Below are 21,551 nucleotides of genomic sequence, written 5' to 3' on the forward strand. Positions count from 1 at the left end.
TGGTTAAGGTAAGGGTTAATTTCTTGGTTGTGTGATGACGTGTCATGACTTCGAACCCCGTTCAAAGATGCCCGGCCATTCTGAGGGTGAACCAAAAGCTTGATGATGTAAAATGATCAATATTTAACTACGAGACGGGAAGACAAATGCATTTCAAAAGACATGTTACTGGTCTTATATTTTGTTTCTTTTATGTAGTATCGTATTTCACGAATAAGGTGAGTTTTCGCTGGCTTTCCCACAGATACAGGCTAGTCAGGCAAACAGACCTACCAACATCAATGCTCTCTCATCAACAACGGTTGCTTGATTTATCAGTGATAAATTATTGATTTTAGCTGGTTGGCATGCAAGTATGTCGCTGTATCAAAGATAAAGAAAGCAACTATGTGTTTCCTGCTTAATGTGTGGCTGTATTCTAACACTGTAACAAGACCTCATAGCCTCTTCCGGGTTTTAAACCTCCGTTCAGCGCTGTGCAGTTGAGGTAGTAATTCTTAATTCCATATAGATACATTTTGTCGTTTGTTTTACAGTATGTCCTGTCTGTCTTGAAATTTACATATCCAACCCTATTTCAGGGGTAAGTAACATTTGTTTACACTAGTTAGTGTTAAATAACATCTGTGCAATATTCCGATAAAAAAACTTTTGCGTAATTAGAGCATTAGCCTACGGATGATTCTCGCAAATTAATAATGCCCCAAACATCTTCCTATATTCTGTACAGATGGCAGACTTTTATTGGGGGCCTGCTGCTTCTGCTCTCTGGGAAGCTTGGATTGGTGGATATAAGTGGCTTTCCCAGGTAACCTCTACATTTGTCCTGTGTATTCCCAGCATTAGGGAATGCAAGGGGGTTATCCAAGGTGGCACTGTCTGACTGTGACCACCCTCTAGTGGTTGATGACAGGAATTAAAGCAAAACAAAATCCCATGACTGAAATTTAAATTGATCTCAGATTGATTGGTTCCAGGGCCAAGTTAACCTCCCCTTCATGTAAAAAAAAAAATCTATGTTGGAAATCCATGGCAGTGACAGATAACTTTAATCCCTGGATGATGACCTTGTGTATTATACCCCATTATCCTACAGGTCAGCAGCACTTTCCTGGCTTCCGGGATCCCTCCTGTTTGTAGGGAATATTTATGCTGGGTCCAGAGCTCTTTCATGCTTGGTGAGTCATTCACTCCTGATCATGCAAGCTTTTTCTGTTACAAACACTTTTAAGGTGGAACTGGGCAAACACTAGGATTTCACTCATCAAATGACCCCAAATGATGGGAGCATCTCTCACCATGGGATAAGGTCTCCACGTTGCTCTAGATCTTGATTTTGTATACCTACTATCATGACAGACACTGATCTAAGATGTCTGCTTTTCATATTCCAGCCTATCCCTTTCTTCTTCACTCTTCACAATGCTTCTGAAGTGGTGAATTGCCTGATCCTGAAGTTAACCCAGATGGAGGTAAGTGTAAGCTTGTACCCACACTGAACTTTGGGCAAGGTCGATAATACACATGCAATCACATATATATATATATATATATTTTTTTTTTAACAGCGAATTCCATGGATGAAGCTATTAAGGTTTGTTCCAAGTCTTCTTATCGTTAATATAATAAAAGTTTCGATATTCAGTAGTCTAACAGAAAAAGTAGCTAGTAAGTTTTCAAAACTGGATTTGTATTGGTTTTATTGACTTTAAAGGGGATGTATACCTAAAATAAAAAAATTCCCTAAACGATTCAATACATTGAAACTAGTTAGGTGGAGTTTGCCTCTTTCCCTGCAGCCTAGAACTGGAAATCTGCAAAAACGGATCACATGGCTGGTTACGTGTCTTTGTGCACTGCAAAATCTGCTCCGTTGTCAGTCAAAGAGTGATTGAAAAATCCGTATATTATGTTTTTATTGAAAGTTTATGAACGAATTAGCCATTTTTACCAAAAGTACTATCGGTTCTGAGACAGGAAATGGGTACTTTTCCACCTAAAACGATTATTTTATGTGGCCGACTGCAACAGCGGAGATGGGTACGCTCTCGTGGGGGAATCCCTTAACGTAAAAACTCCTCTGTAGCTCTGTTGGTAGAGCATGGCACTTGCAACGCCATGATAGTGGGTTAAATTCTCAGGCCACCCGTATGCACGCATGACTAAGTCGCTTTGGATAAAAGTGTCTGCTAAATGGCATAGATTAAGGCCCTTATACACAATGTTTCAGATTAGTTATACTAAGTAAATAACAACCTACAGACAGGTCTGACGATTAAATACTCACGAGTGATTTAGAAACTACTTGGAGGGGTGCCGGTATTTTGAATCTGTAATACATTTATGGCCACATGGCTAAACGTAATTATATTGGTAGGATACTCATGGCCACTATTGATAGGGGAAGGTAGGGGTTACGAATACACAATAGACCAGACTACATGCAACCAAATAGGCCTACCTCAGGTGGTTCCTGGGGCCATGTATTTCAAACAAACCTATACAGTTGTTAAAAGCATGAAATGTCAGGAGAGCAACTTTCACTGGGGACAGGTGGGACATGCCCCACATTGTGAAATTGTATTTTTGTCCCCCCCCCAGTTTTATCATTGGAATGTGATACAAAACAGTCAACGATGTGCTTTAGGACCATGCGGACACCTCCGAGCGGTAGGGTAGGCTGTTTGGAGTGTTCATCTGACTGGATAAAAAAATATATAATTATGTCCCCCTCACTTCTAAAACCAGTTGCTGGCCAACACAGACATTGGAGAATATGAAAAAAAAAAAAAGTGAGTAGACCCGATCCTAAGTAATTAAAATGTAACACCTTTAATTTTTATTCAGTCTATTCTGCAATGTAAGATGACACAATTACGGTCTTATCTCCTCAACATATCCTAACTGGTAAAGCGCCTAGGCTACAACAAGATCAACTCAACTGCAATTATTAGACGACATACGTCTGAACGCTCGCTTTCTCTTCTGGTGACTTAAAGCTCCAAATATGGGCATATACGTCAGAGTTGGCCACACAAGTGCGCAGTTGGTACCCATTTCCACTGTTGTTGCTGTCAGCCACATAATTCTCAATAGTTTTAGGTGGAAAAGTTCACATTTCCTGACTCAAAACCAATAGTACTTTTGATTTAAGAAATTGGCCATACACTTTCAATAAAACACTTTGTCCACGATTTCCAGATTTCTCAATCACTCTGACAACAGAGCAGAGCTAGCAATGCACAAAGGCATGTCACCAGTCTGACCCGTTTTTGCAGCTTTCCAGTTCTAGACTGCAGGGAGAGAAGGCAAACTCCACGTAACGAGTTTCAATGTATGGAATCACTTGGGACATTTTGGATATTAGGTTAACTTCCCCTTGTAATACTATATTATACCTCATACAACTGCTATTGGGTATGCTGTTGGAAGCTAGCCTGATTGTCCTTGAAGACTATGGAATTGTAAGCTATTGGCTTTCTTTCTAGTGTGAGTCTGCTGTTGATGTCGGCCATCAACCTCCCCCTCTATGACCCTCAGTTTGACCCTGGTGGTTACATGTGGGCCTTGGCACATCTCTTCTGTGTTGGCAAGTCTGTCTGGAATAAAACCAGCTGTGGGATTGTGTCATTATATGTTTAAAGCGTATAGCATATAAAATTAAATCGCTGAATACACTTAGCAACACAATATTAATACAGAAATACATCAATTTCAGGTGCCTATAGAGTGTTCCAGACACACTTCAAGTCCAGTCATTTGAGGTAAACTATCATTTACATTATAGTTACATTTGCATCCCTTGTGTAAAAAAGAAGATTGAAAAACTGGTTTCCTGTTGTGAATACTATGCAACAACATGTTTGTTTTCCTGATCTATATTACAGTGACCTTGAACAACAATACATCAACTATTTGTTCAGGTAAGAGGGAAATACTTTGATCCAAAAAACTGTTAATGGCCTAATCACTGCTTTATTGTCCAAAGCATTTTTAAATTGACTAAAAAGTTAAAATAATGTTACAATCTATAGCTTCAGTAGACTATCAGGGGCAATCAAGTTATTGTCACTAATTGCTGTCACAGAGTAAGTTTGAGGGGGAATAACTTTTGGGGGCTTTGCAGATTTTTTCCCCGATGTCCTTTCATAGTTCACCTGAGGTGTGTGTCTTTGTGCATGTGCAGTGCACTCTTCAATCCGTTTTGTCATTAATTAATGTAAGTTCTAATTGTCATTAATCCTGAAACTAGTGTGTTGCTGTTGGCCTTCGCTGCACACCCTACTGGTAAGACCTTTGGACTGTTTCTTCCCCACCAATCGATCAAATAGTTTTCTGTAGCTACAGTGCATTTGGATAATATTCAGACCCCTTGACTTTTTCCACATTTTGTTACGTCACAGCCTTATTCTAAAATGGATTTAATTGAACATTTATCAATCTACACACACTACCCCATAATGACAAAGTAAAACATGTTTTTTTAGAAAATAAAATGATAATTTACATAAGTATTCATACCCTTTACTCAGTACTTTGTTTTGGCAGCGACTACAACCTCAAGTCTTCCTGGGTATGACGCTACAGGCTTGGCACACCGGTATTTGAGGAGTTTCTCTCATTCTTCTCTGCAAATCCTCTCAAGCTGTCAGGTTGGATGGGGAGCGTTGCTGCACAGCTATTTTCAGGTCTCTCTAGAGATGTTCGAATAGGTTCAATTCCGGGCTCAGGCTGGGCCAATCAAGGACATTCAGAGACTTGTCCCGAAGCCAATCCTGCATTGTCTTGGATGTCTGCTTAGTGTCATTGTCGTGTTGAAAGGTGAACCTTTGCCCCAGTCTGAGGTCCTGAGCAGGTTTTCATCAAGGATCTCTCAGTACTTTGCTCTGTTCATCTTTCCCTCAATCCTGAATAGTCTCCCAGTCCCTGCCTCTGAAAAACATCCCCACAGCATGATTCTGCCACCACCATGCTTCACCGTAGGGATGGTGCCAGGTTTCCCCCAGACGTGACACTTGACATTCAGGCCTAAGAGTTCAATCGTGGTTTCATCAAACCACAGAACCGTGTTTCTCATGGTCTGCGAGTCCTTTAGGTGCCTTTTGGCAAACTCCAAGTGGGCAGTCATGTGCCTTTTACTGAGGAGTGGCTTCCGTTTGGCCACTCTACCATAAAGGCCTGATTGGTGGAGTGCTACAGACATGGTTGTCCTTCTGGAAGTTTCTCCCATCTCCACCTCCGTGACCAAGGCCCTTCTCCCCCGATTGCTCAATTTGGCTGGGCGGCCAGCTCTAGGAAGAGTCTTAGTGGTTCTAAACTTCTTCCATTTAAGAATAATGGAGGACACCGTTCTTGGGGACCTTCAATGCTGCAGAAATGTTTTGGTACCCTTCCCCAGATCTGTGCCACGACACAATCCTGTCTCGGAGGTCTACGGACCGTTCGACCTCATGGCTTGGTTTTTACTCTGACCTGGGCTGTCAACTGTGGGACCTTATATAGACAGGTGTGTGCCTTTCCAAATCATGTCCAATCAATTTCATTTACCACAGGTGGACTCCAATAAAGTTGTAGAAACATCAAGGGAAACAGGATGCACCTGAGCTTAATTTCAATTCTCATAGCAAAGGGTCTGAATATTTATGTAAATAAGATATTTACGTTTTTAATTTTTAATAAATGTGCAACAATGTCAACCTGTTTTCGCTTTGTCATTATGGGGTATTGTGTGTAGATTAATGAGTAAAAAAATAAATGTAATCAATTTTAGAAGGCTGTTACGTAACAAAATGTGGAAAAGGGGAAGGGGTCTAAATTTCTGAATTCACTGTATATGAACAGCTGTTTGCTATTTCAATGCAGTTGTCTCTGTCTTCCTTATTCTTGGTCTTTTGCAATTATGTAACGGTGTATTGGTCCAGTTATCCCAATGTTACACTGATTTTAAATCTTGGTCAAGTGCTGATTTTACATCTCTTAAACCCCCCCCCCCCCTTCCTGTTTGGAGGAGAGAACGTAATCTGTTTTGATGGCTGGGTTTATCTTTGCTTGTTTATTCCATCTAGGTGACCTATTTGGTGCCTTGGAATTCCCTTTCCTCCTGTCCCCAAGATTTCACAGTGGCTGTTGTGCCAGGTAAAACTCAGATGTCAAGTTGAGCATGTTAAAAGCAATCTCATAAAATCAACTTGCTAATAGGGTTTCCAAATCTTTAAAATATACACTTTTGACATTATACACTGTAGTAACAAACACTTATCTTCCACAGTGCCTTGTTGGGTTTTTTCTTGCTGTTGGCATCAGTCAAACTAAAGAGTGGTTTATCCCTTGAGCACTGCGGGGTCTGGATCTTTTTGTCCAAGGTAATGAAAGTCAGAATTCAACTTAATGATCAACGGTAAACATATCTTTATTTCCCACAAGATTATTTTCTTTATTTGTTACCTTCCACCATCTCCCCTCTACAGAAAAAGGTATTAGCTATTATTGGTAATTGGCAGAACCTGCCGTAATAACCTAAGTAAACGATTGTGTCATAAAACCGACAGTTAAATAGTAAATTAATTATGTTTTAGACTTCCTTCAGGGACAGTGGATGTGCCAGTTACATATCCGTGTCTTGCTCTACCCTGTCTAGGTGTTTGCCACATGCCTATCCCCACTTGTTTTTAACAATGAAGTTAACACGGCATCTTTCTGCTGGTGAGTTCTCTCTACCGGTGTAAATAATGTCTATCTATCCAGTCACCAATTTTACATTCAAGACAAATAGCAGTTGATGATATTCCCTGAAGACTCAGTCAGTTTATAGTCTGCTACTTTAAAGCCTATATATCAAGTTTGGTGATCATGGTGTTTGTTGAAGTTACTATTTACTTCAGTGATTTTGTGTTGGTTTGCTCCTTAGTGTTTTCTTCAGCCATGTTGGAGAAGCCCTGCTGGTGTACTCTGAAAGTACTTCCCAAGTGCGATGAGACCTTTGCGAAAGAAACTACTTCTACCTCACTGAATGTTTCAACGAGTTTACTTGCACTCAATTTCCCACAGTGATATTTTTTTGCTTTTGGAACATATAGCACAAGAATGTATGCTTCAATTGAGATTATTTTTCATTTACTGTGCCTTTTCTACAACTTGCTGTAAAGCAGAAATAAAGATTCTATATATTTCCATTAAATACAATTTCCTAGGATGTGATATACTTGAAGGTGAGTAACAAACACATTTATTTTGGTGTATTTGTAGAAAAAAAAAAACACAAAAAAAATGATTCCTTGGCTGTCCCCATAGGCAGTGGTTTAAAGTACTTTCCCCTATTGGGACAGCCGAAGAGTAGTGGTCAACGGTGCATATTAGTTTCAAAAAGAATAATTAACTGAGCAGAGGTTCTTGCTGCATATTCTGTATTCATTTTTTGAGGACATTGGGAGAACTCTGACCTGACGGTCCATTCAATTGTTTTAAACAATTATAATAATCTGAAATATCTCTGGGTGTATATACCACAACAGGCACACATTCCTTTGAGGCACTAGGATTTTGATACTGGCAGATTGTTGCAGTGAAAATTAAATACAGTTTTACATTATGTTTGGGTATTTATTTTCCCCTACTGGTTTAAGTCTTCTGTTCTTTGCCTTTGGGGGAGAGCATTGTAAGGTCTTCTCCTCCTTAAGCGCTGCTCTGGATCATTATCTTCTTTTACATAACCTGGTAGGAGAAACAAGAAGCACAATGTTGTTAATCTCATTAAGTGGAGTTTGACATTGAATAGAAGCAAGGGGGAAAACGCCCCTTTGAGGGCTGAGACAACAGCAATGCACTCCTCAGAAGAAATCAGTGCTTAGACATCAGTCACAATTAATACCAGGGGTTTGTAAACCTTTGTGGCCCACGACCCCATTTTGATATCAGAAAATTCTCACAACCCAACCGTGTGACAAAAATTATATAATCATCAGCCAGTGTTTACATGGGGCTATCTATTACAATTCAGTCTGACAGTATTTCAATCTGAAGGAAGAATGGTTTGACGTGACTGAAATGCACCAGGGAGATTTTGGGAAGTTCAGGAAAACATCAGGGAAGATCATCAGGCAATTGTGTATGATCTTCTGTGTAGAAAAGACTACAGTATTAAATACTATGGATTTGATGACCATTGTGTTCTGTTGAATGGATCCAATTGAATAGGGTAGCATACCTCTGTCCACACAGGTTTGTGTTGAAGGGAAGCCGACTTCCCAAAAGTGGTCTGGGGTTGATGGAGGAAGATAACGGAAGCGGTGCCGAGAACAGGCTGACAACTTCTTCACCCTCTCTGCCTCTGAAAGGTCGGCGTAGTACTGAGGGAGATGAGATGGAATAGATATGTCACAAATCGTGGGTTGTGTTTGATCTGGCAAAAAGTTCTGAAACGGAAAACACCACATTTATTCAGTTTGGTCCAGTTGGTAGAGCATGGTGCTTGCAACGCCAGGGTTGTGGGTTTGATTCCCACGGAGGACCACTACGAAAATGTATGCACTCACCACTGTAAGTCGCTCTGGATAAGAGCGTCTGCTAAATTACTCAAATGTAAATGTAATGAAAACGACCATGGACAGGTACTTTCAGCTCCACACATCAAAACACAGTCGAGTCAACTCACGATTTCACACTCTTTACACGTGTGCCCCTTGAGTTTCCTCCTCTCAGCTTTCTTGCGGACCACCACCACGTGTGCAAACGGTAGCTCTTTACTACAGGACAACGAGAAAAAGAAACCTTTTAGAAACCTGGCATGAAAGTGTTCTAGGTTAGTCTGACGATTATGATCTCACCTGTCTTTGTGTTCTCCATTGGGTGTTCCAGGTTGAAGCATGTGTGCTTTTAATGAGAGGACAATAAAATTACAGTTTAAAATATTGATATAAATATTTAACAATGAATGTGCAAATTCATCTCAAGTGTTGTACTACTTGACCAGGTCATTTTGGTCATTCTAAACCAATTTGCCTGGTCAAATAAAAGAAACAAGTATAGAAGATTATAGAGAAAATACAGTGTAAAATCCTTACCATCCTTATGCTCTTCCTCCTCCTCCTTATCATCAAACCCTTCATCCCCATGATGGGGTTCCTCTTTGTCCAAATATGAGCCGTTATGCTGAGGACACGACTCGTACTCCCCGTAGCCTGTTCTGTCGAATATCTCAGCCAAGCTGTCGTTGGCCCTCTGACCAATCCCTAAAAGAAGGGTTTTGAGTTTGGTTACATGGTTGGTTGGCTTGTTTATATGGGTCCTGCTCGAATGTAACCGTCCTTCCTCCCATCACTGAAGTGATCACTGATCTAATGCAACTTGAAAGATAAAAGTAAGGATTTCATTGCTATCTCCTCTTTGCCGTATTTGATTAAATTAAAATCAGATGATTGGGAATGTATCAAAGATTTTGTTCGAAAATGTAGTAAGCTGTACCGGTAACAGAGCTGGTTCTTGGAGCTCCTCGGTGGAGCAGGCTGGGGCTGACGAAGGTGCAGTCCATATCGACAGACTCACCTTCACAGAGGGGCTACACACACACACACACACACACACACACACACACACACACACACACGAGTGAAGAACTGCAAGTATACACAGAGGGTATAGGAAAGTAGCAGATGAATTTGGTGAATGTCATACCTCTGCTGGAGTAGGGGTGTCTACATCATACTGGGAGAGGGCTGCCTCTGGGTCAAGGCTCCACATCTGCTCTGCTGGCATCAGCTTGGCTAAACAAAAGGTAGGAAATGAAACATTATGACATTTCTATTCAAATTGCTTGCTTAGACTATGCTTAAGGGCCAGTCAATCGAGAAAAAAAACACAATTTCAGTATCAATGAATGACTATTATGCAGAGTTGCAACACAATACCTTTTCCCAGTGGAGTTTCAGGGGCATTGGAGGGCAGCGTTGTTGATGCAGTACCAGTATTGTCCTGTGGAGGGCTCCTCTTCACACGAGCACAGGGGTTGGCCTGCAGGACAGAGGTCTGCTTCAGTTTTTCAGTATCCTCCCGACTCCGCTTTCTGATTGGCTCGTGGTGGACATTGTGGGTCTAAATGGACAAATAGGAAAGCAGGGGCTACTCGGGTACAGTAGTATGTTGATGCATAAGACGGGTGAACGTGTCAAAGAAAAAGAGCTCTTGATCTACCCATCTATAATATCTCATAGACAGACAACGTAACATAAATGGTATCGTCTGTCAAAAGACTGTGGGATGCGACGACTAACGAGGAACATAACCAAGTTGACCTGCCATTTTAGCATCTGTTTTTTTTATCCTGCTACATGCCTTCATGAGGATCACAATGGAAATAAGTTGTGCACTTTTCTGTGTAATGTGTACCTAGTGTTAAATTATCAAACAAACCCCCAAAAAATTTGGGTGCTTTGGTTTTATGTCACTGGTTATTTGGATTTATCAGGATTTTTGTTCTGGGTTTCCAAGATGAACCCATCTATAACAATGCTCAAATGTGACTAATGTACCTGTATAACATCTTGTGTAATTTGTTAAGAAAAATACATGAAAAATCATGGCTCTACCTGCTGACTAAGCAACACATTTTTGTATCGTTCATCACTTGGAGAGGTAGAGGGATGTTTAAATAGGATGTGCCGCTTTTGGCCTCTGTCTTGGTTCTCTGATGCAGGGACGCTGCTACCTCTCTGGGCATTGAGCGGAGGCACGAGGGCCTTCTGTGGGGAGTCGGAAAGGTCCAAAGGCTTGTCAACCACTTCCTCATCTTCCTCCTTCTCGCTACTTTTCCTCCTCTTTCCTCTCTCCAGCTCTCGGTGAGAGAGGCCACATTGGGTGGAAGTGGCTCTAAGAGGTGCGATGCGGGCTATCCCCTCCAGGTGGCGCTGTTGGGCATTGGCGGGGATGAGCTTCAGGCGGGGGAGGAGGGACAGGGGGCCGTCCTCAGTGGTGGTGGTGCCGGGGCAGCCCAGGAGGGGACCCTTTCTCTGGGGGATAGGCAGTGGATCATCTGGGAGATCCAGGCGACACGTCTCTGCCACTACAGCACCTTCATGACACTGGCTGCTGCCCTCTGAATCAACAAGAAGAATACTACGTGATTTTTTTTACAGTGCTTTTCAAGACCCTCAGACATTTTAGAGGCAATAACATAATTACAAACGCATGTTATCAGTTAGTAATTGAAGGCCTTACGTTGGGTCTGGGTGGCGTCCATGTAACACGTTTCAGGCACCAGTATGCCGTTTCCTTGGCTCTGCGCGGTTCGGGAGGGCAATCCTTTCCTTGGTTCTACCATTACGAAAACAAATAAAATGAACTTCAATGAAGTCTATGAAACTGATATCGTAAGGAACTAATATTGAGTGTGTTTGTGTGCGTGAGGGTGACTGAGTGTGCACGCACCTGCATGTGTGTTTGATACTGAGTGTGACCATTGAATGCTGTAGCTGTGTATGCATTTCTTTGTATGAAGCAGACTGACCGTTGAGCGCCGAGCTCTGAGACAGGGACTTCTCGGCGTAGCGGACATGGTGGGTCTCCTTCCTCCTCCTCATCTTGCTGACCACAGGCAGCGAGATCTGCTGCAGCGGAGAGTCTGGAATCACCGCCTCCTCTGGCTCAGGAGACACGGAGCTGGAAACCAAACATACAGACGCACCACAGAAATACAACGGGCGTTGAGGCGTAACATACCGTATTAATAATAGAAAGTATTAATAATACACAGAAATAATAATATACCGTATTAAGCTCAAAGTGAGAAATCTCTAATTCAACCATGCTTTCTCGATGTGCAAGAGGAATATTGTTATGGAATCAACAATCCTGGTTACAAAAGTACTGTAGTGCCGGATGGGGATGGTTTTAACTCACAGAGCTCCATTCAGTCTATCCAACTCAAGACTCAGCTTTCTGTTCTCATCCTGCAGGCTGTTCCTCTCGGTCACTGGAAGTCACATCAAACCACATATACCGTGCCTTCAGAAAGTATTCATACCCCTTGACTTATTCCATTCAAAATTGATTAAATATTTATTTTTCTCACCCATATACACACACAATAATACCCCATAATGACGTAGTAAAAACGTGTTTTTAGACATCTTTGTAAATGTATTGAAAAGGAAATACAGAAATATCTCATTTACATAAGTATTCACACCCGAGTCAATACTTTGTAGAAGGACCTTTGGCGGCGATTACAGCTTTGAGTCGTCTTGGGTATGTCTGCATCAGCTTTGCACATCTGGATTTGGGCATTTTTTCCCATTTTTCCTTGCATATTTTCTCAAGTTAGATGGGAAGTAGCAGTGAACAGCAATCTTTAAGTATTTCCACAGATTTTCAATGGGATTTGGCTGGGCCACTCAGGGACCTTAACATTCTTGTTCTGAAGCCAGTCCAGCATTGCTTTGGCTGTATGCTTGCGGTCAATGTTCTGTTGGAACATAAATCTTCACCCCAGTCGAAGGTCATTTGCACTCTGAAGCAGGTTCTCATCAAGGATTTGCCGGCATTAGGCTCCATTAATTGTTCCCTCTATCCTTACCAGTCTCAAAGTTCCTGCTGATGAAAAGCATCCCGATAGCATGCTGCTGCCACCACCATGCTTCACGGTAGGGATGGTGTTAGATGGGTGATGAACTGTGCCTGGTTTTCTTCAGGCAAAAAGTTCAATGTGCATTCAGGCCAAAGAGTTCTATTTTTGTACCATCAGATCACAGAAACTTTTGACTTATGCGCCATCTTTAGCATGTATTTTTGCAAACTCCAGGAGTGCCATCACTGAGATGAGAGAACCTGCCAAAAGGACAACAGTCTCTACAGCACTTCACCAATTTGGGCGTTATGGGAGAGTGGCACTTGGTGAAGTGCTGTAGAGACTGTTGTCCTTTTGGCAGGTTCCCCATCTCAGCTAAGGAACTCAGTAGTTCTGTCAGAGTGGTCACCTCCCTTACCAAGGTCCTTCTTGCCCGGTTGCTCAGTTTGGGCGGACGGCCAGCTCTAGGCAGAGTCTGGGTAGTTCCATATTTTTTTATATTTTTTCCCCCAATGATGGAAACCACTGTGCTCTTGGAAACTTTTAACACTCTAGAAACTGTTTTATACCCTTCCCCAGATATATGCCTCATCACAATTCTATCCTGGAGATCTACGGCCAGTTCCTTGGACTTCATGGTATAGTTTCTGCTCTGACATACACTACCAGTCAAAAGTTTTAGAACACGTACTCATTCAAGGGTTTTTCTTTATTTTTACAATTTTCTACATTGTAGAATAATAGTGAAGACATCAAAACTATAAAATAAACACATATGGAATCATGTAGTAACCAAAAAAGTGTGAAACAAATCAAAATATATTTTATATTTGAGTTTCTTCAAATAGCCGCCTTGACAGCTTGCACACTCGGGCATTCTCTCAACCAGCTTCATGAGGTAGTCACATGGAATGCATTTCAATTAATAGGTGTATCTTCTTAAAAGTGAATTGGTGGAATTTCTTTCCTTCTTAATGCGTTTGAGCCAATCAGTTGTGTTGTGACTAGGTATGGGGGATATACAGAAGACAGCCCTATTTGGTAAAAGACCAAGTCCATATTATGGCAAGAACAGCTCAAATAAGCAAAGAGAAATGACAGTCCATCATTACTTTAAGACATGAAGGCCAGTCAATATGGAACATTTCAAAAACTTTGAACGTTTCTTCAAGTGCAGTAGCAAAAACCATCAAGTGCTATGATGAAACTGGCTCTCATGAGGACCGCCACAGGAATGGAAGACCCAGAGTTAGCTCTACTGCAGAGGATAAGTTCATTAGAGTTAACTGCACCTCAGATTGCAGCCAAAATAAATGCTTCAAAGTTTAAGTAATAGACACATCTCAACATCAACTGTTCAGAGACTGCGTGAATCAGGCCTTCATGGTTGAATTGCTGAAAAGAAACCACTACTAAAGGACACCGATGAGAAGAAGAAACTTGCTGGGCCAAGAAACACGAGCAATGGACATTAGACTGGCGGAAATTTGTCCTTTGGTCTGGAGTCCAAATTGGAGATTTTTCATTCCAACCGCCGTGTCTTTGTGAGACGCAGTGTGGGTGAACGGATGATCTCCGCATGTGCATTTTCCACCGTAAAGCATAAAGGAGGAGGTGGTGTTATGTTGTGGGGGTGCTTTGCTGGTGACACTATCTGTGATTTATTTAGAATTCAAGGCATACTTACCCAGCATGGCTATCACAGCATTCTGCAGCGATACGCATTCCCATCTGGTTTGTGCTTAGTGGGACTATCATTTGTTTTTCAACAGGACAATGACCCAACACACCTCCAGGCTGTGTAAGGGCTATTTTGCCAAGAAGGAGAGTGTTGGAGTGCTGCATCAGATGACCTGGTCTCCACAATCCCCCGACCTCAACCAAATTGAGATGGTTTGGGATGAGTCGGACCGCAGAGTGAAGGAAAAGCAGCCAACAACTGCTCAGCATATGTGGGAACTCATTCAAGACTGTTGGAAAAGCATTCCATGTGAAGCTGGTTGAGAGAATGCCAAGATTGTGCAAAGCTGTCATCAAGGCAAAGGGTGGCTACTTTGAAATTCTCAAACATAAAATATATTTTGATTTAACACTTTTTTGGTTACTACATGATTCCATATGTGTTATTTCATAGTTTTGATGTCTTCACTATTATTCTACAATGTAGAAAATCGTAAAAAAATTATAAAAACCCTTGAATGATTAGGTGTTCTAAAACTTCTGACCGGTAGTGTACATATAGACAGATGCATTTCTTTCTAAATCATAAATCATGTTCAAACAATTTCATTGGCCACAGGTGGATGATTAAAGGAAATTGGATACACTTGAGCTCAGTTTGGAGTGTCACAGCAAAGGGGTGAGAATACTTATGCAAATGACATTTTAGCTATTTTTGTTATCTCAGATTGTTCTGGCAATTTTCACAAACTTAATTTGGGAGGAATTTTAGAAAATCATGATGAAAGTGGCCATTTTTAGAACTATACATGCCTCCTGTAAAACCGTATGATCTGTAAACATCTTGGTGTTGTTATACTCCTTATAGTGTGCTCTAACATATGGAGTATGTCAAGATTCTGAAATAAAACTATTTATATTAAATTATTCAACATTAAAAATATTAATCGCAAAAGTACCCTTTTAGATTTTAAGACATTGTTTGGAACAATATACTCAACAAGTACATCAAATTTCCAGAGTGGGCTCTCTGCAAATTTTGAAGTTATGATACATTTTATGAGCACAAGCAACACAGTGAATGGTAAAATGGATTCAAAGGGAACTCCCTCTGCTGGTGATTTGCTGAATGTGCAATCAATCCTGAAGTAGGGCTGTGATTGGTTAATGATCTATAATGTAAATGTATAAAATGGGTAATATCTTCAAAAGAACAGAGAGCCCAATCTGGACACTTGACATGTTTGAAGAGTATAATTTTCCAAACAGTGTCTAAAAACACGCAGAATTAAAAAGGGCACTTTTGAAATATTCAAATTAATATTTTTTATATTGAATACATTAACGTGAAAAAGTGTATTTCAGAATGTAGACATAATCCATATTTGAGAACAGACTATAAGGAGTATAATGACACCAAGATGTTGTCTGTATCATGTTGTAAGTATAACGACACCAAGATGCACAGATCATAGGGTCTTACCGAAGGCAAGTATGGGCCTAAAATGGCCACATTCATCATGATTTTGCTTAAACATTATTTATGATACAAATGTAAAAAGCATGTCAAACATCCTTCCTCCCAATGGAATCGTCTTACTACAGCAATGATTGTTCTTAGTCCATTTACTTGCAGAGCACTAGTGGTATAGAGGAAGAACTGCATCCCTTTTGTGAGCACGGAGGAATGTTACATTTGGGAGATAACATAGGAAACAAAGAGATCATTCAGGTTTGCCTTTTCCATCAATGTAAAAAGAGACTCTACTTGTCCCCCCCCCGCTACCCCCAGACTTAGCTAAAAAGAGAAAGGCTATATTGTGTGATGTGTAGATCTATGAAGGAACCTGTTACAGAGAAAAAAGGAGTGTAGTGGACAAAGAGAGATGGGGGTGGTAGGGAGAGAGTTCCCTTGTGAATGACTCATGACCGCCCCCATCCTTTGTCATACTCATATCCTACTTTAGCCAAAAGCGTCGGAGCTGTATGGGCTGTGCAAAAGAGGGACCAGTGTGGAGGTAAATGAATCTCAGATACAGAATGTAGGGTACGTGCAAGTGAGAAGGGAATGATGTACAACTCACTGATCTCTGCGATGAGGCGCATGTTCTGCTGACGGCCTTTCTCAAACTCCACCTGCTTCTTCCTCATGTGCTCCTCTGTGACAGAACAGCGATCACACAGCCCTGCTCGCAGCCTGGGCAGAGGGAGAGAGACAGACGGGAAAGAAGAAAGACAGGAGAAAAGATGAACCAAAGGACTAACAAAAGGAGAGATCGAGAGAAATATAGGTAGATAGAGAAAAAGTCAGAGGGAGACAAACAGACATATAGGGACAGACAGACAGGTTGATGGGGTACCAACCTGTCCTCCAGAACTGTGACAGTGTCCCGCAGGGTTTTGTGCTGCTCCCTCAACTGCTGGTGTCTGCTGTAGAACTCCTCCAGTCTTTGGGCATCTCTACAGGGTGAGAGGGGGGACAAAAGGAAGGAACACATTGCTTTAAATCCTTTGAATTAATAAACATTGGAGTGTTTGAGTACATAAGTAATGTATTTGAATGTGCATTCTTGGGGTACAAGAGGAATTATATTTTGGGATTCCCATCACAGAGCCCTGGTAAATGAGTAGGGCCCAGAATGCTGTCCTACTGAAGTAAGAGTGTGAAAGAGGCCTTTGTCAAACTGACTTGCTCAGTGACATTTGAAACCTTACACACTGACGGGGAGTCAACGGAAAACGGTCTCATCTTAAGTGGGGCCGTAAAACAATAATCACACTCTTTGAAATGGCAAGTTGAATGTCAGAAAATATGAAGTTTCAGATTCTATTCATTGATCATCAACACAACGTTCAACTAAAATGACTGTACTTACAAACATCGCTCCTTCTTCAGCTTGTTCACTTTGGTTTGCAAACCTAAACACAGGATAAGAAAAGAGCTTGAAAAGGGGATTGTTGAATGATTTATTTTGACAAGTACTCTTAACACTGATAGTTGTATTAAACATGGCCCACTGGCCTTAGTTGTTTTGGTGGAGATTCCCTGGCATGTAGACAGTAGGCCTACCTTGCAGTGCACTATCGTGACAGTCTTTGAGTCGACCGCATAGGTCCCTGAAGAGGTCAGTGGATTCCGAGGCCCCACTGGAGCCGGGGCTGCTCCCACTTAGCAGAGGACTGCTCATCATCCAATCACTCACTGGTTGGTAGCTTCACTCAGCCAATACACAACTCCATCTAGCACCAAACCGGAAATCTGCGAGAGGAAGGGAAATCAAAAAAGACAAAGAAAACAGAGGGTAAGATGAGTCAAGAGAGGACCCTATTTTACTCACGAGCGCCCCTAGAGGAAATGGCTGCACTGACAGGCCACTACAATACCTGTAATAAAACATGATACAATACCGGTAAAATATGATACCGGTAATACAACCAGTATTTTGCTTATGTAGACACTGAGAAGTGACTGCAATCCAGGGCATGCTCATATAGTCCTCTCTTTCATTCTCATCACCATATCTGATCCTAAAGGGCAGTCAAATATGTAAATCGGGTTTTGAAGGCAATGTAGCCAGAGCACATAATGCACAAACACATTAGTGCAGGCCAGTGCACGCACACAGAGTTCAAGCTTGCCTTGACTTCTCTTTCCTCTCTCTTCCCAAGCTGGTACAGTAGGTTTGGCTTAATCACCATTGGAGAATTAAGCAATAAGGCACAGGGGGTATGGTATTTGGCCAATATACCACCGCTAAGGGCTGTTCTTACGCACAACGCAACGCTGAATGCCTGGATACAGCCCTTAGCCGTGGTATATTTGCCATATACCACAAAACCCAGAGATTACTTATTGCTATTATAAACTGGTTACCAACGTAATAAGAACAGTAAAAAAAAAAGTGGGTCATATCTGTGGTATACGGTCCGACATATCATGGCTTTCAGCCAATCAGCATTCAGGGCTCGAACCACCCGGTTTATAATAATCATTCAATCATCCAATAACTAAGGCCAAATAATATATTTCCCCCCATTTTTGAGCATAGACATGATAAACTAGGCTATTTCACTTTGTAGCCTAATCCTACCTACTAAATCTGCCAACAGTCATCATTGACATTCACCAGGCAAAATGAAAATATCCTCCTATATCAAACTGAATGAAAGAGCCTTGTTCACTCACCCCACTAGAATGAACTGTCAGTCAAAGTATACTCAATGCACACAAAAGCCACTCAACAGATCCAAACTTCATAGAGAGGAGGAAACCAGGGAACAACTGCTATACCAACTAAACTACCACCAGTGATAACCCAATATGCCTTTCATGGGATTGGCCGGGCGTTTTGAGCATTCCCAGGGACCTGGCTGGGATCATACCAGAATTTGTTGGCATGGACAACTGGAAGAGCCGGTTTTCCCGATCAAACACAAACTGGTCTTGCCAGTCGGCTCTAAAAGGAAAAGGGAGGTGAGAGGGGGGAGAGCTTGGGATGTGTAGCAGCTGGCTCAGAAGAATAGCAACACACTCTCTCTCTACACACACACACACACACACACACACACACACACACACACACACACACACACACACACACACACACACACACACACACACACACACACACACAGTTGGAGACAGGATCACACACAAATGCATGTACACAACCCATACACACAATCACACGCACAAACACACAAAAAAACAGACATACATTAGCAAACACAAATGGCAGATGCACACACACTCCTCCCTGCCTTTGCAGAGACAAGGCAAATGTTGTAGCCTGCAGCTATTAAGATCGTGAACTCCACTCCCATGCAGTACCCAGAAGCCGAGGCGTATATACCAGTCTGGTCTTTACTGTCCAAAACAGCTGAATGTGAAGCAGCCTGTGTTATCCTTCCAGCCTGTGCTATCCTTCCTAAATTATTAAACTAGGCCTAATGTCTAGGGTGTACTAGTATAGGCTAATTGTTAGGCCCTAACTGTCAACTCACAACTATCCAGGGCCAACGAATGACGATAAACTCCAATGCAGCGGGGTAATTTCAGATGACATTTCAGCCCCACTCTGTAAGATTGAACCCACAGTAGTAAACAAAATAAGTTCCAATTTTAGGAAAATGCCCAATTTCATGGACATTTTAGTGTCACAGGTTAATTTGGATAATACATTTTTATTAACCATTGACAGCAATATATCGATATCACCAGTACCTTTGGTTGTCTGCAGATGAAAACAAAATCACACATTAGGCTAACTCATTAAAAGTATCTCTTAAAATAACTAACATGGAGGAAGAAAGAAAACAAAAGATCTAGTGTTGTGTCAGTGGGGATTTTGTTCTCTGACAAGCAAGGGCACGAAAGGGGTGGTGTTGTATGTGATGTCCCAGACATCCTGCAAGACAAGCCTGTGCCAGCCAGATGCATTCCAGCAGGACTACGTGGGGGCACTGCAATAAACGCTTTCATAAATATATAAAGCAGTGCTGCGTTGATGCCTCCTCTGAACTAGGCCTATGTCAAATTAAAGATGCTGGTGACATGCAATCAGATTGTGAGCTGCATGACAGGCCTGGGTTAAAAGTCTGATGCACACGAATTAGCTTGAAGTTTGCACTTTTAGGTCTATTCCATTAGCTCCATTGTACCATGCTAAATAAATGTCCAGCTGAAGTATTTGAAAGTACAGTATATGACCTAGTACTACCTCGTAATGGCCAGCTTCTCAGTCTTGGGTGCATAGCAGCCTACCACTATTAGCCATCAGCACCACCTACAGTAAATAGACTGACACACACCAAAGACCATTGCTAATAACTGTATTTCTCACTCTGCAAACCACTAGAGATTCTTGGTCACATCACAGATGAATATTGGTTATGCTGCTGCAGGATATACTGTAAGTCACTATACTGTAAAATACTAGGCTATACTAAGTGTAAGTCATACTGCATAAGAACATCTGCTAAATTGCTCAAATGATATAGCTATGCCCCTTGTAATTGTACCAATATACATCTAGCATCGGCACATGCGCGGCTAGGTAAGAGGAAGAGGGGCTATTATTTTCTGTTGTGGGAGGTTGGGGTGAGGGTAGCCGATTAAACTCAACTCCACGATATTCGATGCAGTTGAGCAGCGACTAGTGTGGACGGACTGGAGCTCTGACTTAACTTCATTTTATGTAATCAAAAACTACTGATTTAAGCACCCAAAGAATAGTCCGCAATTACACACAATATTATTCTGGTAAAACTTGGAGTACAGTGGCATATACCATCCCTAATTTTCCTAACCATATTTCCCTCTCCCTCCAAGGTGTCTTAATGTAACCTTGATGGCGTTCTGACCCCAGTGCAGCTAAATGTAAACAAGCGTAACAATAGGGTCGGAATATTCTGGCAAGGGTGAGAGGTGAAGAGGGTTTTCTTTGAATGGAAAAATGTTGCTGGAATTAGCTAGCTATGATATTTTCCAAGCTATAACTCTTTAGTTAACTCAACATTATTCCCTAACAATCCTATAACTTATTTTAGCCTATATATAGCAAGCAAAGTCAAGTTGGTAAAGACAGCCAGCTTGCCAACACTAGTTAGCTAACTACCTAGCCTAGCTAGACACAGTCAATTTCATCGTTACATTAGACAGACAGATATGAAAATAAAGTATGACATGACTCTATAGCCAACTGTAATTGTATTACGTGTTTAAATGTGTCCAAATGTACTAATTTCCCAACTTACCTAGCTAGCTAATCAACTTGGTACCTAACTAGCTCGAGTTCACGTCTTTTAGAATTCGTGCCTCGCATTGCATGCTGGGATAACAACTCTTCTTGTGTCACATGATCGATGTTTTTGAAAGACAGATCAATGTTAAACAGCAACAAGTGTCAGCAACAACGCTTTCTCCTCCACGTCGTATTTAGCTAAACATGAAAACGGAAAACTATTTAGATCAGAGCTAAAGAGACGAGCTTATTTGCCACGGATAATTCAATAGACACTAGCAGTGGAAGTTGCCGCTGAAGCTTCAGGGTGTGTATTCATTACTCCGATTCTGTTGCTAAAATCTAATTATATGAAAGCAAACGGAACGAAACGGAGCGGGACCTATCTTAATTTGTCCAATGGAAACTCGTTTTCTTTGCAAAAGTTTTCCGTTTGGAGTAAACGGTTTCACGCTGCAAAACGTTTTGCAACATAATTGGCGTAATGAATACACCCCAGATGTGGCATCGTGGGGTGTTCGCACTGGCTTAGGTCTGTTGATACAAATGTTTATATCAATATGTAGCTGTTG

General features: G+C 41.5%; 2 protein-coding genes across 3 annotated transcripts; one reads left to right on the forward strand and one right to left on the reverse strand.

Annotated features, from left to right (window-relative positions):
* Window positions 1-47: 47 nt before the first annotated feature.
* LOC120051105 (transmembrane protein 241) lies at window positions 48-7,290 on the forward strand. The gene is made up of 14 exons (XM_038997766.1): window positions 48-218; window positions 537-583; window positions 731-808; window positions 1,097-1,178; window positions 1,395-1,472; window positions 1,569-1,594; window positions 3,489-3,589; window positions 3,719-3,764; window positions 3,888-3,923; window positions 4,253-4,287; window positions 6,066-6,135; window positions 6,269-6,362; window positions 6,638-6,702; window positions 6,908-7,290. Exons 1-14 carry the CDS (start codon window positions 147-149, stop codon window positions 6,972-6,974), a joined length of 897 nt encoding a protein of 298 aa, XP_038853694.1. The 5' UTR covers window positions 48-146; the 3' UTR covers window positions 6,975-7,290.
* Window positions 6,399-21,179, reverse strand: rbbp8 (retinoblastoma binding protein 8). Of its 2 annotated transcripts, none has more exons than XM_038997765.1 (17): window positions 20,993-21,179; window positions 17,307-17,495; window positions 17,113-17,155; window positions 16,601-16,696; window positions 16,321-16,433; window positions 11,890-11,962; window positions 11,498-11,649; window positions 11,209-11,304; window positions 10,581-11,086; window positions 9,903-10,005; window positions 9,670-9,758; window positions 9,460-9,553; window positions 9,060-9,227; window positions 8,823-8,868; window positions 8,651-8,741; window positions 8,204-8,345; window positions 6,399-7,710 (listed from the first exon to the last, which is right to left on the reverse strand). In XM_038997765.1, exons 2-17 carry the CDS (start codon window positions 17,425-17,427, stop codon window positions 7,610-7,612), a joined length of 2,034 nt encoding a protein of 677 aa, XP_038853693.1. In that variant the 5' UTR covers window positions 17,428-17,495; window positions 20,993-21,179; the 3' UTR covers window positions 6,399-7,609. The 2 variants fall into 2 exon arrangements, with proteins under 2 accessions (XP_038853693.1, XP_038853692.1); XM_038997764.1 differs by having other exon boundaries at window positions 9,903-10,086; window positions 20,993-21,178.
* Between the last annotated feature and the right edge of the window lie 372 nt (window positions 21,180-21,551).

The sequence above is a fragment of the Salvelinus namaycush genome, chromosome 7 (genome assembly GCF_016432855.1).
Source record: "Salvelinus namaycush isolate Seneca chromosome 7, SaNama_1.0, whole genome shotgun sequence".
In the NCBI taxonomy this organism is placed as follows: domain Eukaryota; kingdom Metazoa; phylum Chordata; class Actinopteri; order Salmoniformes; family Salmonidae; genus Salvelinus; species Salvelinus namaycush.